Source organism: Eriocheir sinensis, unplaced genomic scaffold (assembly GCF_024679095.1).
Source record: "Eriocheir sinensis breed Jianghai 21 unplaced genomic scaffold, ASM2467909v1 Scaffold1231, whole genome shotgun sequence".
NCBI classification, from domain to species: Eukaryota; Metazoa; Arthropoda; class Malacostraca; order Decapoda; family Varunidae; genus Eriocheir; species Eriocheir sinensis.
Window position 1 is genome coordinate 27,483 of NW_026110554.1, and position 12,518 is coordinate 40,000.

At 43.9% G+C, this 12,518-nt stretch overlaps 1 protein-coding gene across 1 annotated transcript in view; it reads right to left on the reverse strand.

The window, feature by feature from the left end:
* Positions 1-156: 156 nt before the first annotated feature.
* LOC126989602 (uncharacterized) overlaps positions 157-12,518 on the reverse strand; it is a 14,430-nt gene continuing 2,068 nt past the window's right edge. The window contains exon 2 of the mRNA XM_050848214.1: positions 157-717. Within this exon, the coding sequence (XP_050704171.1) occupies positions 157-717 (561 nt within the window). The remainder of the gene's footprint in view (positions 718-12,518) is intronic.

The window sequence follows — 12,518 nt, forward strand, 5'->3', positions numbered from 1 at the left end:
CAGGGCAGATTCTCCCCTGATGTAATGGCCGGTGTCACACGCTGGGGTTGGGAGGAGGGCGGGGCAGAAATAGAGAAGTCAGGGGCTGTTCCCAGGCTGAGGAACAATGGGGCGCCATGACTGTCCTCTGTGAGTGGTGGAGGAGAGGAGGGATGTCTAGGGGGAGATTGGGGAAGCGGTGACGGTGTGGGGCAGCTGGGATGGGTGGAACTGGGGCCCCGTCTGGCCGGGGCGGGTCAGGCCGGGGGGAGACACCCCTTCCGAGCGGGCAGGGGGCGGCAGGTCGGAGGCAAGGCGGGGCTGGGGCGAGACTGCTGCCACGTCCCTGAGGAAGGCTGCCCCGCCGGCGTCCCCAGGGGAAGACTCGAGCTCCTGAAGGCGGCGCGGCGTGAGCGGGAGGTCACCGAGTCCCTCCTCCAGGCCGGGCGTCTCGGGGGCGGGGCCAGGCATGGGCGGGGGCGGAGCCTCACCCAGTGGGCGGGGCATGACGGGGGTGAAGGCGGAGACGGAGCCGGGGCCCAGAGCGGCAGTGAACTGGTAGAGTGCCAGGGCGGAAGGTGGCACTGGCCCCGCTGTGCACGTGGACGACGACGAAGACGAGGGTGAGGGCGAGGGGGAGTTAGAGGCGGACGACGAGGCGGGGGGCAGGAGGCCCTTGGCCCTGGCCTCGCGATCTCGTCTCTCTCGCGCCCGACGGTTCTGGAACCAAATCTTTACCTGCGGAAAGAAAGAATGATGATGTTAGCACACCTGAGCGTCCCTCCCTCACCTGAGTCTCTCTCTCTGAGTTTCCTCACTTTACGACATAACCGAATCACTGGACATTGTTTATCTGGATTTTCAAAACGAAATCGTTAATGTTCCACGCAATATATTATTTCACAGCATTAAATTATTAAATACTAAGCGAAATGCACACTCAAAGTTGATCGCTAAGTGACTCAACAACAGACAGCAAAGAGTGGTCATGAACTGAAAGGCCTCAGAGTGGACACCAGTCACTATTGTTGGTGGTGGCCCTCAGGGCCCTGTGCTCGGACCTCTGCTATTCATAGTTTGCATCAATTACGTTGATGTTTGGAATTAATAACTTCATTCGTTAATTTTCAGGTGACACGACGACTGACAACACTGTCCTCTCAGATCAAGACAAGCAAACCCTTCAAGACAATATGTATAAAATTTCAGCTTTGTCTGCTAAATGGGAGATGCCTTGTAACCTCAATAAATGCCAGACTACTCAAGTGGAAACAAAGTTCGATGTAGTTTGCAATGTAAAGCTTAAAATTATAGCATACAATGTATTCCTCACATCATCATTTCCCAAACATTACCTTCCCTCTCCATAAACCTAACGACTCACCCTTTACATCTTTTTCAACCCTCCTCCTCCGCCTCCCCCTTCCACAAAACCACACCCGAGCCTCGCACAAAGGACTCACCGCCGGTAGTTAGTTATCGATGTGCACACCCGCACGTCTCACCGGCCGGCGCGCCATGCAAGATCGAGGGGGAGTGTTGCATTATGGAGCCACTGAGAGACGCGCTTTTGTCGATCACGAGGAACAAGCTTTGATTTGACGTTCATGTGAGTGACGAGGTTTAAAGGGACGGATGATTTATTTTTATTTTTATTGCTTATTTGTCTTGTATTTAATTGTCTGACTGATAATTGGACGGTAGAATGATATGTGTGTGTGTGTGTGTGTGTGTGTGTGTGTGTGTGTGTATGCAAATATAAGAAAATCATTATGAGAATATGTAAATATAACAGATGTAATATGCGTGAATGTGAATGTTATAAATGTAATGTGTATATGTAAATAGAAAATAATAATGATTTTAATATGTATGTATGTTAATATAATAAATGTAATATGTTTTTAGGTAAGTCTAATGAATGTAAAATGCGTGTATGTAAACGTAATAAATGTCTCGATCATCTTTTTTTTCATTTCATCAAGGAAAATGTCAACGTTGCAGAATATTGTTTTGAAAAGTAAAGTGTTTCACCAATTTGTAGCTTCATTTTTCCTTACTTAATTTGCTACTGATAAAAAAAAAAAGTTCATGTAGCATATTACACTTGATTTCATGCTTGATAATTTATTGTATTTGATAGAAAAATAACAAACTTTTGGGGATATTGTTTATAATGAGAGAGAGAGAGAGAGAGAGAGAGAGAGAGAGAGAGAGAGAGAGAGAGAGAGAGAGAGAGAGAGAGAGAGAGAGAGAGAGAGAGAGAGAGAGAGAGAGAGAGAGAGAGAGAGAGAGAGAGAGAGAGAGAGAGAGAGAGAGAGAGAGAGAGAGAGAGAGAGAGAGAGAGAGAGAGAGAGAGAGAGAGAGAGAGAGAGAGAGAGACGTCGACATATATGTACTCATTTGCAATATGTAAGATGTAAAAATAAATAAAGAAACAAAAGGAGAGAGACTTTACATTCAATCTCTCTTCTACTCTCAATGTTCCTTCTGTCCACTATCTGTCCATTTTGTCTTCTGTGCACGTCGATCACACACTCCTTCGTTCCCCTCCATTTGTTATTTAGAGACGCCTTTCCCTCTCGCTCTTCTTCCCTTTCTTCTCTTATTCTTCTATTAAATGGTCACATATATATTAGACAACAGAAACAATAACAAGAACAACAACCAAACGAGTCTAGTATGTTAACCATGAAGCAGTTAACACACACACACACACACACACACACACACACACACACACACACACACACACACACACACACACATTCCTGCGCACAAAGCAAGATGGGACAACCTACTTAAGGAACCCCAGTCACACGTCCCATCCTCCTGCCACACGTCTCTCTCTCTCGTTCTATACTAAAGGATGGATCTTCTTATTCAGTTTCTTTTTTCTTTCTTTTCCATCACTCTCTTGCTCTCTCTCTCATGAAGAATAGACGGAAGGGGAAGGAGAAGAAAGAAAGAGGAGGAGGAGTAGGAGGAGGAGGAGGAGGAGGAGGAATGTTGAGAGGCTAGATAAAAGAGATGAGAGTGGGAGGGAGGCACGCACGCAAAATGAGAGAGAGAGAGAGAGAGAGAGAGAGAGAGAGAGAGAGAGAGAGAGAGAGAGAGAGAGAGAGAGAGAGAGAGAGAGAGAGAGAGAGAGAGAGATAGAGAGATCGAGAGAGAGAGAGAGAGAGAGAGAGAGAGAGAGAGAGAGAGAGAGAGAGAGAGAGAGAGAGAGAGAGAGAGAGAGAGAGAGAGAGAGAGAGAGAGAGAGAGAGAGAGAGAGAGAGAGAGAGAGAGAGAGAGAGAGAGAGAGAGAGAGAGAGAGAGAGAGAGAGAGAGAGAGAGAGAGAGAGAGAGAAGCGTGCCGCAGGATTAGGGATAAGAGAGGAATGGAGGGAGAGGGAAGAAGGGGGGTAGGGAGGATCGAGGGCTCACTTCACAAGATAAGAGATCCCATCGCACAAAGGAGCAACATTGGATCCTTTAATTCATTATATAAACATTCAATTTGATTTTTATAATGGTGTTACAAACTTTTTTAGGGCCATTATGCGCTCTCTCTCTCTCTCTCGTTATACTCTGAAAGCCTGCATTCTCAAGATACAAAGCCTAAATACCGCCTTAAATTTATTCCATCTAAGAAAGAAAAAAGAAAAGTAAAGAAAAAAAGTGAAGAATGAAAAAAAGATGAAAAGAAAACACGTAGATTCTAGCCAACTCAAAACGTTAACAACAACAACAACAACAACAACAACAACAACAACAAGACAACAAAAAAGAAACTGTACATTTACTCCATTTGCGAAATTCGTTAAAACCTGACCAGAGATTGTATCAAGAAAACACGTAAAAAAAAACCATTAGAAAAAAGAAAAAAAAAACGAAAACAACTTATCTGTTATTGTCTTGAACGCGCCTAATACACAGAGAAACGAAGCAAGAGGGAATTCCTAATGTGTGTTCTGTATTTAAGGGATTTTCCAAGGTATTTTGAGTGTGTTTTTTGGCAGAAGTGGGTCACGTGAGTTGTTTTGGGATTAGCTGCGTGTGGGTACAATGGACCGCAGGGAAGTAGGTTAAGGAGAATGTTACTTTTTTGTCTTAATCCGCAGCTTCGTTTCTTTGGCATCTCTCCCTTCCTCCATACCCTCTCATTTCTTTCTTCCCTCTCCCTTCCTCCCTTCCTCCCACTCATTCCCTCCCTTCCTCCATACCCTCTCATTTCTTTCTCCCCTCTCCCTTCCTCCCTTCCTCCATTCCCTCTCATTTCTTTCTTCCCTCTCCCTTCCTCCCTTCCTCCCACTCATTCCCTCCCTTCCTCCATACCCTGTCACCTCCTCCATTCTCTCTCATTTTCTTCTTTCCTTTCCCTTCCTTTCTCCCTCCCAATCGTTCCCTTCCTTCATTCCCTCTCACTTCCTCCATTCCCTCCCTTTCTCCATTTCCCCCCTTCCGCTCTTCCCGCCCGTCCTCCAGTCCCTCTTACCCCCTCCATTCCCTCTTACCCCCTCCCTTCCCTCTCACTTTCTCCGTGCTCTCCCTTCCTCTTCCCTCCCTTTCATTCCCTCCCTTACTCCATTCCTTTTCACTTCCTTTCACCCACTCATTCCCTCTCTCTCTCTCTCTCCTTCCCTCAGCTCCGTCTCTTTGGCCTTTACTTACATATGAACATTAGAACTTAAAAACATAAAGTTGCTTGGAAGAAAATCGGTAAGCCTATATCGCAATTCTTGTAAACCTAACTCCACTAATCCTCCTTATCATTGAAGTTACGTAACCTTTGATGTTGGCTAATGTGATGACACTCGCAACATGCATGTCTGTCAAGCCTCTCAATCACCCGTCACTGTGTATAAGCTTGTTTTTGCCTATGTCTTTATTAAGTCAGAATGTATCTATCGTAAACTCACTGCTACGAGTCCTACCTTGCTCTTGTACTAAAAATACCATACCTGTTAAGTCACTCATCTTATAGGTCTTCAACCATATGTAAACCTTAATCAAGTCTCCTTCCCAGAGAATACAGATTTAGACGTTTTATTCTATATTTGTATTGTATTGAAAGGTTAGAATATCAAGTATCAAAGTAAGGGATGTATCGGTTGGGCGGAGACAATTTGACAGATCACAAAACTTATGCTAAGTTTATCGAAGGTTTAATCTGATAATTCAAGACTTGTGTGTCCGCAACGTTTTCTGGTCAGATCAATGTATTTCCGTTTCTATTTGAATATATTATACGTGTCGGCAAAGTACGTGATCGTGTTTTTAATTTTTTGGTGCCATTCGGATGTGAAAACGCCGACGCAACTTTTAGAGAGGTAAATATTGTTTTATATTTCATGGTAATACGGAAAGGAAATGCTAAGTTACAAAATATATGGAATGCATAAATATGAAGATTAGTTTTTGAAAATATAAGTCGATTCAGTTAAAGTTCGTTAATTGCAATTTAGTCTTTATTCAATAAGGTGAAAAAATATACTGTCGGACTCCATTTCAACAATAGGGGTAATTAAGGAGTGTGGCAAAGATATATGAGATTATCGTTAATTGTTCAATATTAAAATGAGGAAGGAAATGACTCGGCTCAGTCCACTCACAAAATGGGGACAGTGAGGTTTTATGTTGACGATGTCTGGAAAGCTTGAAGTAGTTTGTTCCATATAAGACTGAGGAGGTTTAAAGTTTATATGATAAAAATGAGTAATGGGAACTATTTCCAGGAGCAGTGCGAGAGGACTTTTTTGTTCATTCTTTATTTTCGCCTTTGAACAGCCTACATTACTAAAAATAAAATAATAACTCAGACACATAATGATACGCGGACGTTACTGGAATAGGGCGGGAGGGCATGACGAGGGCAGCACACAGATGGACAGCCTATTCCCGCGTGTCCTGCGAGCGAGGCGGAGGGAAGAATGGGGCGAGAGTGGCGGCGATGAGAGAGATAAGGCGGGGCAGGACTCTCGCAATGGAAAGTGGGACGGTTCACAGCGCGTCACCCCGAATACGAATCAATGACTTGGCTTTTAAACGTCGATCACTCTCAAGATAGACGACCCAGGTGGACAGTTTACAGGGACGGTGACTCCCTACATGATGACTTGATGGCTGGTATTGTAAGACATGCGCTTCTTACATCAGCTATTTCTAAAGGTCAAAGAGAGGGTCAGTCGGATTCTAATGAGTGTTTCTTCAGGTTCACGGTACAGAGGAAGGGTCACACTACCACCAGGGTCATAAAAGTACCCCTGGAAATGCTCACAACTCATATGAAAGCCTTGTCAGATGTGTGTTCTTGGGCGGCGAAATGTCTTACAATACGACCCGATATGTCTTACTCCAATTCCTGTCGCTCCTCTTTCTCCTTCCTCTGAGTCTCTGTCTGTGTACATTGTCACGTTCTCGGTATGATGACTAGATCAGTGTTTTACTTACTCTTCTCTCGCTCTTTATCTCAATCTCCCTTTTGTGTCTCATCCACCGTTTCCAGATTATCGTACTCGGAGCATCAAATTAACCAGCTTCTCCCCCATAAATATCACCAGGAAACGGCAATAGTAAACCATTTCAACAATAACTATAAATAAATCTCGTTGTTGTGGCCCAGGAAGCAGTTTTAGTGATGGAAATCGGAAAATATGAGAAACTGAGTATGTACGACAATCTTGCAACGTTGGTCTCATCCCTTCCTTCTTTTCTTTTTCTTTTTTTATATACATTCTGAATTTCTTTATATGATGATGCGTGTCTTTTCTTTTTCCTTTTTTATATACATTCTGAATTTCTCTATAATGATGATACGTGTCTTTTTTTTTATCCTTTTTTATATACACTCTGAATTTCTTTATATGATGATGCGTGTTTTTTCTTTTTCCTTTTTTACATCCTGAATTTCTCTATTATGATGATACGCGTCTTCTTTTTCCTTTTCCCCGCTTCTGCTTCCTCTTCGTTGATATATTGTTACATTTCTTTTGCATGATCTGATGTGTGTGTCTTTCTCCCTCTTCTATAATTCTACTGCATCTCCGTTAGTCTCTCCTTACATTCCCAGTCCTTTTCTTCCTTTTCCGGCTTCTTGCAGACTCCTTACGTTCTTATGTTCTTATGTTGTACAGTTTTTTAGTATAAGTCTGCGGTAGAACTCGCCCATTGTCACTTATTCCTCCTCTTTTTTTTTTTTTTCTTTTACCTTCTTTTACTTATTTATGCGAGGTCTTTTTCTGTAAACTCTATATTGCTCCTTCCGCCTCTTTATTTTTTTCCATACTAAGCTTCCGCCGCTATATGAAACTTCACAGTCTCTCTTCCTCTCCTCTCCATCCGTTTCCTCTCCTCCATCATCTCCTTTTTTCTCTATTTTTCTTTCCTTCTGCATCTCTTCTTCTCCTTATTATAACCTACACCGCCACACCTATCCTTTCCTTTCTCTGTCTTTCTTATTAATCTTTTTCATTCCTAGCTATGTTCACTTTCCTCTTCTCTTCCTTCCTTCTCTATCTCCTTACATTCTTAGCAACATCCAAAATCTATGTCTTCTCCATTTTCTCTTCTCTCTGTTCTTCCTTGCTTCCCCATATCCAAAAGTAAATTATAGAAACATCCATTTCCTTTTTTCTGTTCGGTTTCTTTAATTTCCTTCATTTCCCCGTTGTTTTAATTTATATATATTCATCGTTTCCTTCATATCCATTTCCTATCCTCAATTTTCCTGTTAGTTTCAGTTAGGTCTATTTTTTTCGTTTTATTTCTATCCAATTCCTTTTCTCCATTTACTTCTCGTTTCCTTCATTATTATTTCTTTTTCGTTTTCTTTCTATCTATTTCCTATCCCCCATTTCCAATTAGTTCCCATCATATCTGCTTCCTGTTCATTTTCTTCCTATCCATTTCCTTCTTTTTATTTATTTTTTTCTATTTTTTCCTAATCTGCCGCACCTTCAGGGTCTTCTTAAATGTAATCTTACTGTGTCTTCTTTTCCTTCCCATTCTTTCCTCTTTCTATACTAAGACTCATTTAGCTCCCATAACTTCATCTTCCTTTCCTTCCCTCACCCGCTGCAGTGCCCATCAACACCCTATCACCTCCATCACCTCCATTCCTCCCATCTTCCTACCACCTCCTTCTTCCCTCCCCCCTCCTTCCCTCCCATCTGGCGTCGGGAGCATCACGTGAGCTGATCTTAATCCTATAAAAAGGCGATTCGAACCCCTGTAATGCCGCGTTGAGAAGGTTCCGATCCTCTTCACCGCGGCGGGAGTCAGGGCAGCAGCTGATTGGCCGGCTGTCCTGCCTTTGGATTGGCTGTTCGGGCGCGTTGTCCTCACCGGGAGATACATAAACTATTTACTCAATATGAGGGCTCGGGGAGGAGGAGGAGGAGGAGGAGCCATGTGTTAGGGGATATAATGTAGTCTTTCTGTCCTCGTGTCCTAAGGCTGGTTTTCCCCTTCCTGTATCATGGATGGGATGGGTCTATGATGTGAAGGTTCTTATAATGGGCGTTATTGTTACGTATAATAGAGAAGTTTTTACAAGTTTCGAGGGTTCGCGGGACAGAGGGATGACCAATAGCCTGCATGGGATAAATGACCTTAGGATATTGTGTCTGACGGGCGAGTATTTCAAGTAACGTCCATTGTCGGGCTAATAAACTTGTGTAATGCTGAATTTTGAGTCTTAGGGGCTGGTAGTTTAAGGGTGAGGTTGGCGTGTGGTGAGGACAGGTGGTGTTGGTTAAGGGGGTGGAGGGGGGAGGTTAATGTGGTTAGTGGTGGCGTGGATGTGATGGGGTGATGTGATGAGGGAAAGATGAGGTGGTGGGGTGAGTGGACGGCGTGAGATCGTGTGTATAGCGCCCCCTCTGCCCCCCCTGCCCCCCATCTTCCATCCCCTTAAATGCCCCCTCTGTATTCTCTCCCTCTCTTTCTCTATTGCCCCCTGTATTTTCAAGTTCCCCCCTGCCCCCCATCTTCCATCCCCTTAAATGCCCCCTCTGTATCCTCTCCCTCTATTTCTCTATTGCCCCCTGTATTTTCAAGTTCCCCCTGCTGCCCTTTCTGTCTCACCCACCGTTGCCAGACTGTCGCATTCAGAACATAGCATTTACCGGTTTCTGATCCCTAACTATTGCCAAGAAGCATCAGGAATGAACTATTTTAATGATAACTATAAATGAATTTTGTTATTGGGGCCCAAAAGACAGTTTTTGGGCCGGAAGTCGGTAAATGTAAGAGACTAAGTACGATAGTCTGGCAACGTTGGTCTCGCCCCTTCTCTTTCTAACTTGCCTTACTTTCTTATTTTTCCACAACTCCCTTCTTCCACTCTACCCCTTCCCAAACACTTCCTTCCTATTCTATTCTTGTCAAACATTGCCTTTCCCTCCTTCCTTCACACTCTAACCCCTTTCAGTACTGGCAACGTTGGTCTCGCCCCTTCTCTCTCTAACTTACCTTACTTTCTTATTTTTCCACAACTCCCTTCTTCCACCCTACTCCTTCCCAAACGCTTCCTTCCTATTCTATTCTTGTCAAACATTGCCTTTCCCTCTTTCCTTCACAGTCTAACCCCTTTCTCTTGTTCTCTTCCAAGCCCTGTACACGCAACCTTTGTTTTCTTTTTAACTGTTTTGTTTTTATTTCTTTTCTCTCCATTACTGTCGTCTGTATAACCTCGTCTTTTTTCCACTAGTTTACTCTCTCTTTCCCTCTTTATCTTCCTTCTATGTCCCTTCTTTCTCTCACTTTTGCCTTGCCCCTTAAGTCTGTATATTCTCCTCCATTTCTCCCTTTACACCATTCTCCTTCCATGCTCTCGTCTTTCTTTTTAATATCTTTCCTTACGCTTCCTTTCCTTCCTTACCGCCCTTGCTTCGTCCCTTCACACACACAACCTTCCCCTCCTGTAACCCGCACCTTCCTCTTGCTCCCTACCCTCCCTACCCTCCACTTCACTCTTCTCTCTCTTCCTCTCTCCCCCTCTCTCTCCCTCCTTTTCCTCCCTATCAGTGGACAGCTTCAGGATGGACAATAGCTCGCCGTCATCAGTGGGTCAACATTGTCTGGCCCGCGGGAGAGGAATGCGCAGACTGAGGACCCAACCCCTGCGCGATCTTGGGAGTGGTCGCGATAGCCCTGGGACGAGTGGCCGGACTGTCTTTGTTGTGTTAGTTAGGTTAGTTGTTGGTTGTTGTTATTGTTGCTGTACAGGTTTTTAGTCTTTGGTATTTGTGGAGGTGTAGCATTTTTTTTTTTTTGGGGGGGGGGGGGAGTTGTGGATGAAGATGTATTGTAGTTGTAGGGATTTTTATAAGTGCCGTGAGAGAATTGTTGTTACATGTTAATTAAAACCAAAATGGAAAGTAAAATGTGGAGCTGGAAAGGTATGAACTAAGTAAACGGAAGGTAATGTTTAAAGAGAAAAATATATGTCAAATAGATAAAAAGCATGGGGGAAAGTGCAACAAAAGAATAAAAGGAGAAAAGAATAAAACGAAATAGTACAGAATATAAATAGACAGAACCATTAAACAATAAAATTTCAAAGAAGCCTAAAACGAATACGGCGTTAGACAAGAAAACCGCTACAATAAATAAATAGAAAAGAACAAAACGAGAGGACACAAGTAAAAAAAAAGAAAAAAAAGAAAACGAGAGCATACAACACTAATCAACACACAAACACTCCCGCCAACACACTCGTTCAGGAGGCGAAAGCAGAGGAATTCAAGCAGATCCACTTATCATTAGAAAGAGGAGGAAGAGGAGGACGGACGGATGGACGGAAAAGACAGTGAAATAGAGAGAGGAGGGGAGGAGGAGGAGCAGGAGGAGGAGGGGAAGACACACAAGGGAGAGAGATACCCAAGGGCGTGCAGCTGGGCCCGTGATTCTTGCATCCGCCACCAGAGGGCTGTGTTATGATACGTAAACAAGAGGTATGTTACAAACTACTCCCCGTGAAGAGACTCAGAGCGCCGCAACCCTCAACACGACCCGACAACGCAACAAAGCCCTTGGAAACAGCGGAAATAAGGGCTGGAAAGGCGCGGGTAGGGAGGGGAACGGCGGGTCGGTGTGGCGGCGAGGGGGCAGGAGAGCTCAATCGGCTAAATGTCGTATCTCGTCTCACGGCGGCCGCGTCACAAAAGGGGACGAGGAGCAGCCCGCCAACCGCCCAGTTAATCACCCGCGCCCTGCCTTCCATTCAGCTCGATTCTGTAGCGGCCGACGCGGAATGGAATCGAAGTAAAATGAGCATATGTTGGCCTGGGGTGAGGGAGGGTCAGGGAGGTGAGGGAGGGTGAGGGTAGAGGTGAGCGGATGAAGAAGATATTGAAAAGGTAGACACATACGAAAGATTACAGGGCGAGGAAAATGAGGCAGATTGTTTAAAGGGAAAATAAATAGGCTAGGTAAAGGAAGGTTAAGGTAAGGATAAAAGGTCAGCGGATGGGTGCTAGGAGGAGGATATTGGAGAGTTAGACACATAGGAAAGATTACAGGGAGAGGAAAATGAGGCAGATTGTTTAAAGGGAAAATAAATAGGCTAGGTAAAGGAAGGTTAAGGTAAGGATAAAAGGTCAGCGGATGGGTGCTAGGAGGAGGATATTGGAGAGTTAGACACATAGGAAAGATTACAGGGTGAGGAAAAGGAGGTTAGAGTATGTACAAGGAAAAATATGTTGGTACGAGGGATCTTAAGGGAGGTTAAGGGAGGGTAAGGGAAAGACTAAGGGTGAGAATATGTGTGCAAGGAAGAACATTTTGAAGAGTTAAGGGGCTATTACACTGGACAAATTTTCCGTGGATCTTCAGACAAACCACGATATCCGCTAGCGTAGTTCTCATTTGTTTCTTGTTATTGCTGCTGATGATGATGATGAGTAATACCGTCGTCCTTTGGTGAAATCTACCGTAGCTTTGGAAGATCGTGAACACGTCAGAAAACCACGGAAATATGAGAACCACGCCAGCAGAAATCGTGGTTTGACTGAAGATCCACGGAAAATTTGCCCAGTGTAATAGCCCCTTAAGGAAGAAGAAATAAGAGTATGAACGAGGGAAAATACTGGTCTGGTTGAATGTGAGGATGAGGGAGAATAAAAAAATAAGGGTAAGAATATGATTGCTTAATACGGATGACGGCAAGATAGACATTCAAGAAGGTTTATAGGGCAAGGAATGAAGACGGGAGTGTGTTTGAGGGAAATAAAAGGAGATTTGAGAGACGGAGAAGTAAGGTAAGAGAAATCGGAAGGAAAACAATATGACGAGCCTTGATTTGTCTCTAATCTTGATTTTGTCTTACTGAGTGTGGATTCAGTTGTGTAAAAAATAGAAAACTAGGACTTTCACTACTACTACTACTACTACTACTACTACTACCACTACTACTACTACTACTACTACTACTACTACTACTACTACTACTGCTACTACTACTACTACTACTTCCACCATCACCAAAACAAGGAATCGCCAACTCGGAAAAAAATCAAAACAAAAACAGAAAAAAAACAATCGATGCAAAGATC